The 6,000-nt window shown below is 43.8% G+C and overlaps 1 protein-coding gene across 2 annotated transcripts in view; it reads left to right on the forward strand.

Annotated features, from left to right (window-relative positions):
- The first annotated feature begins 1,773 nt into the window (after window positions 1-1,773).
- jph3 (junctophilin 3) overlaps window positions 1,774-6,000 on the forward strand; it is a 61,280-nt gene continuing 57,053 nt past the window's right edge. Inside the window, exon 1 of one of the 2 annotated variants that reach the window (XM_024281910.2) lies at window positions 1,774-3,423. In XM_024281910.2, the coding sequence (XP_024137678.1) occupies window positions 3,042-3,423 (382 nt within the window). In that variant the 5' untranslated portion in view covers window positions 1,774-3,041. The remainder of the gene's footprint in view (window positions 3,424-6,000) is intronic. The other variant, XM_024281911.2, reaches the window with a different exon arrangement.

The following is a 6,000-nucleotide window of genomic DNA, read 5'->3' on the forward strand; positions in this document are numbered from 1 at the left end:
TGAATCACAACAAACTTCTAAAGACTCAGTCATGTTTTTGGTGTTTTTAAAATGTTCTTGTAGCATTTTTTCACGGTGGAGGACAGATATAAAATAGTTTAAGATTAAAACTGTCTTTCTGAGTATTTCTTTATTCAAATCGTGTTGGATCAGAAGCAGATGAAAGCCCGCCGTTTGAAAAAGCTCAGATTGGAGACGCTGTCTTCTTTCTCTGCTCCAATTCTGAAGCATCCACTTGCAGACAAATAGATCCATTAACATCTTCATTTTCCTTGTCTGAGCTGGTATCTGGCTCTAAACTGGGTAGCTCTGATATTGCTTGCAGTCTTTGTTAGCTTGGGCTTTTGACGTGCTATTCAGCTTATCATCAAGCTCTGCAGAAACCTGAACCAAAAACAAACCCTTGGCTTCTGCGCATTTGAGGCAATAACCTTTGACCTTTCCCAGATTTCACTGCACACTGCCATACTTGTGAACTGCTTTCTACATAAGAACTGGGCTATGACTCCTCCCCTTTCGTGTTCCAAACAGGAAGTAGCCACTGACTCCAAGTAGCCAAATCGCATAGACTTCTACAGAGAAATAAACAGCTAAAACTCCGTCATCCTACTTGTCAGATTAACCATTTTTGCTCTGATACTTTTTTTTTTTACATTTTCTCGCTAATTCTAACTTTGTTCATGATCATTTTTTCTGTAGTGTAAGTATAAACTGACCAATCAGATGCCTCAACAAAAGCGTGTGGTCTCAAGTTTAAAGCTATATAAAAAGTGGTAGGGGCATGGCCTTCCAACAAGCTCACGTCTGACTGAGGAGAGTTGTTGCCATAAAAAATCGAGTCCGACCAGTCACTGCTTACTGACGATTTCTGGCTCCAACATGGTGACATCCATATCTGAAAAAATGGCAACTGAATTGATGTCATTTCATTGGAGCTGGATGAAAGCTATTTTTTATGAAAGACATCACTCTCAGCCGGTCCAGTTCTCATATAAAACCAATGGTTTCTGCAGAGTGGCAGTAGTTAATCAGAAATTCCCCTCTGAGTTGTGGGTCTGAGCTGTCCCGATCCAATCATTCTTTGAACTATTTGAAGGCATTCCCAGTGGTCTTTTATTACAATTATGCCGTTTTTTTGGCAAAATAAAAAAAAACAAAACTGTCATTTTCTAGGACATAGTTTCTGCAGAGTGACAGTTGTTTTTTAGTAATTAACCTCTCAGTAAGCCTACACTGACTTCCCATCATCCCTTTGCTTACGCTCTCTCCTGCTAGCTTACAGCCCATTAAAATCCCAACTTAATATTAGAGGTGGGACAAAAATGGCGGGCTATATCATAGCTATGCAGCCGGACGGTTGGAGCCAGATGTCTGCTCAAACCAGGAAAATGAAAATATTAGTGGATCTATTTTTTTCCAAGTGGATGCATCAGAATGGGAGCAGGGAGCTTGTGGCCCACAGATTGTAGGACTACGTCACTACCACAGCCTTTTTCCAACTGCATTTTTTCGTCTGCTCCTGATTCCCAACCATTTGAACAAAGAAATACTCACAAATGCAATTTTAGCTTTTAGCTTTCTTTTATTTGTCATTCATCTTGAGGACAAAACTCAAAAAACACAATTTTCACTGGAGCAGGTCTTTGTAGAATCTGTAGCATCAGCAACACAGAAAAGCTCGGTCATAGATCAGGAGCCACAAGTGACCGTAAAGCAGGACTGCACTCTGAGCTTCTGCCTCTTTAAAAGCTGGAGTGTGCTACTGAGCAGGGGAGGGGGGGTGAGAGCTTGGCTCTCTGCATTGGAACAGTCCTCTCTAATGAGGCGATTTTCTGACAGAGCAGGAGAGAGAGAGCCACAGAGATCCAGCCGCCAGAGGAGACTGTAGGACCAGGACGGCGAGCGGCCGGGCAAGCTGTGCGTCAGCCGGTGCTCCACAGGGAAACATGGAGACGAGCAGGGGATGCTGAGGAGGAGAACGGAACAGGATCCTATAGATGGATGCTACTTCATCAAGCAGGCAACCTGACGGCAACCCACGCAGAGGATAAACCACTTATGGACGGAGTGGATTAAAGACCTACTGACAGAGAGAGAGGGTGGAACAGAAGAGGAGAAATTAATCAGTTGTTTATTTTGTCTGTGTGTGCGCACTTTCTGTCAGAAAGAGCGTGTGCCTGCATATATTATAAGGCAGGAGACTGCATTGCTGCTCTCCGGCTCCACAGGAGCGACGGCAGCAGGCGGCTGAATATCTGATGTGTTCTCTCATCTCCCTCTGAATGCATGTTTTTTGGCAGCTCAGAGACGAGAGCGTCAGGAAAACGTCTGAAGGGAGTCACAGAGAACGACTTTTCTTCTTCTTATCACTGGATTTGAAGATAGAATCATCTCAGAGGAGGAGAGTCGATACCTGTCCGTCTGCGGGGCCTCGCTGCTGCTGCTGCTGATCAGGGTGGTGTTTATGCTTGAGGTCTGCCAGGGAAACTTCTCGGCTCTGCCCCCCAGAGAGGTGGAGGCATTATCAGGTAGGAGGCGGGTGGGCCCAAGCGAGAAGCAGGAGAGTAGGAGGAAGAGTTGTGTGTCTGTGTCATAGTCCGTGTGGGCAGGCTGCTTGGAGGCCGGCGGTGGTTGAAACTCCGGCTGAGAGGGGGTAATGGCAGCTCGGGCCCCTCTCTCATCCTCTGTCACCTGCCTGAGGCGCAGAAACGCCGAAAAGTGCTAACCAAAGCTGCTCAGAGCCCACCGAGAGGATGGTGTGAAGAGCCGCCCGTCCCACCTGTCCGGCCGACCCCATAACATCTGCAGGGGTTCAGTTCTTCACCAAACTCTGAGCTTGTTGACATCAGAAGCAGCGTTTCTCGGTCTGTGTGGGAGTCCTCCTCCCACTCCTCCCTCCTTCTCACTCCCAGCCCACAAACTCCACTTCATGGACTGTCTCTAGCACCAAACTGCCCGTCCTTTTCCTCCCTCTCTTTTCTTTTTCTTTTCTTTTTCTTTTTGTTGAGGCTTCAGGGGAATTGCCAAGACCTGTTTCATGCATGTCCACTGGCGGCAGGTTCAACTTTGACGATGGGGGGTCATATTGTGGAGGGTGGGAAGAGGGCAAGGCACACGGCTATGGGATCTGCACCGGACCGAAGGGCCAGGGCGAGTACTGCGGCTCCTGGGCCCACGGCTTCGAACTGTTGGGGGTCTACACGTGGCCCAGCGGGAACACCTACCAGGGCACCTGGGCTCAGGGAAAGAGACACGGTGTGGGCATTGAGAACAAAGGCCGTTGGGTGTACAAGGGGGAGTGGACGCACGGCTTTAAAGGACGCTACGGCGTACGGGAGAGCACGGGGACGAGCGGGAAGTACGAGGGCACCTGGAACAACGGGCTGCAGGACGGATACGGAACGGAGACGTACTCGGACGGAGGTAAGAGCTGGAGGAGATGGACAGATGCATTGTGGGTGTGCTGGAGGTTGTGCAGAACAGAGGATGCATTAAATATTTGTCCTCGTTAAAAACAACTTGCAGAAGGATTGGCAGCCTGGCTGCAGATGAACAGTGGGAGGAATTTTTCTGCAGGTCTTCTGGGGTCATCCTCTCATCTGTGGTGCCCAGTTAACACACACACACATTCCTGCAGAGGCGAGGTGTTGCACCAGGATGCATTTTATATTTCATAGTCGGGTAGATCTAACAGTTACATTTAACAAACTGGAACAAAAATGTTCTCTTTTACATGTAAAAACTTCTATAGATGCAGAACATCTTTACTCTTTGAAGTCCCTCTCCAATCATTCTTTGACCTATTTTAAGGCATTCCCGGTGGTCTTTTAATTATGCTGTTTTTTGGCAAAATAAAAAAAAAAAAAACTGTCATTTTCTAGGACATAGTTTCTGCACAGCGGCAGTTGTTTTTTTTAGAAGTTAACCTCTGAGTAAGCCTGCCCTGACTTCCCATCATCCTTTTGTTTGTACTCTCTCGTGCTAGCTTACAGCCCCTCAAAACCCCAACCTAACATTAGCAGCAACAAAAATAGCGAGAAACATCAAAGCTCGGTGGTACAGTTTTGAGTCAGATTCCAGCTCAGACGAGGAAATTATCTACAAATGGATGCACTGAATACAAGAACACATGAAAAACATTCAAAACACTACTTTCATTGCAGTGTGTCTTTAAAGTAACTTGTTTTAGTTTTAGGCACAAAACTACAGGTTCGGCGAAGACAGTTAGCTTTACTGATTTTAAAAACTAAGGGTGTAAGGAAAAATCGATTTGGTGATATATTGCAATATTTCATTTGGTGATAATTTTATCGATTTAAAGTGCTGACAAGATGATATTTAATTAATTATTTGTGTCAGTTACTTTACTTAGTTTTTTATAAGTCATACTCTGAAAAAAATAAAAAACATTTTTCGTGTATGGTCTTGTGATAAATCGTGATATATACCGTATCACGAGATACGATATGTGTTGTATCGCTAGATTCTGGCCAACACAAACCTCTATTAAAAACGTATGAAAGAAGAAGAACCCTTCAACTGGACTGAAGTGCTCTGAAGCTTGTTTGCTGAAACACTACACCACTCATTTCCATTTGCATGCTGAAAACCTGAATGGTTCCTTGTGGTTTTACATGCATCCACCACTCAGCTAGAAAACAGCAGTGAAAACGGACCAACTAATAAAACGGTCGTCTCAGAGGTACTTGGACAAGCTCACAAAATTAACTCATATTTGATTAATAATATGTTCTTTAGTGTGCCAAAGGTATTATGATCATATTTATGGATGTAGTTTACTCTGAAAGGCTAAAGAAAAACATTTCTGCCGACGTTCTTCTGTGTTTTCAGCATTGGATGGAGCGACATAATCAACAAAACCTTTCTGTTGAAGTATTGAGACAAACAAACAAACAAACAAAAAAAAGAGTATTTTTTTTCCCCATTTTGATCCCGTCTGTAATCTTTGCCATTGAATCTAGTGGCTGACAATACGGCGAGGATGATGTAACACTTGTTACGTAGCTAACAAAGCTATTGGAATGTGGACAAGACACCTGGCAGCAGAAGCAGAAGCCAAGCCTGCGCTTTACCGATCCACATTGTTCTGCCTGAGCAGAACCGGGCCGCTCCATGGGCACAGATAATGACCCCAGTGACTGGAGAGACACTCCTACGCCTACATCACTACGCCAAGCCATGATGACCTGCTGAGACCTCAGTTTGGCGTCACAATCAGACATTTGGGTCAAATGAGTTCAGTTCTGGTAGTCAGTCAGAGATCCATAATAACATCCTTCATGAGCTGATAAATACGTGTAAAGATTTTAGTGTCAGTGCATAAAAGGAAAACCTATTATTTTCTTTTAAGTTTGGATTTTTAATGGCTGCCGCGACCACATTAATTCATTATTTGACAGGTTGTTGTGACAGCTCAGACTTTTCTTTTATTGGGTTCTTTTTTATTAAATTCAAATAAAAAATGTAAAAGTTTTTGGTTACTTTAGATTAAGCAAATCTTTACTGAAAAAACCCTTCAGAAATAGAAACATTTAAGTTCAAAAAGTGACTTTGAAACAAAAGGAGAGATGGAGAGACATAGTTAATGTCGGCTTTAATTAACACGCTCGCTTTCATATCAGCCTTTAACTCCTCCAGAAGCTTTAAGTCGTCTCAATAATCTTTGCCTCTGGCGCTCTAGAAATATTTACATAAGCAGAGTCGATGTGCCACATTTTGTGGTTTCCGCGCCCTCCCGCTGCAACGATGTCTGCATCTGTTTGAATGTAAAGTCGTGCCGCTCCATACCTGCCTTTCATGATCATAAAGATAAAGCTGCAAAACAGCGGCCTCTTTCATGTTCCGTACAGATCGAACGTGCACATCTAAACCTTTTTTTTTCAAATGCCAAATTAAATTTGCACATAATGCTTTGCTTGTTAGAAAAGTGTGTTTTTGCACACTTTACAAAGCATAATAATAATAATAATAATAATAATA

This window comes from Oryzias melastigma, linkage group LG6 (assembly GCF_002922805.2).
Source record: "Oryzias melastigma strain HK-1 linkage group LG6, ASM292280v2, whole genome shotgun sequence".
Lineage (NCBI taxonomy): Eukaryota > Metazoa > Chordata > Actinopteri > Beloniformes > Adrianichthyidae > Oryzias > Oryzias melastigma.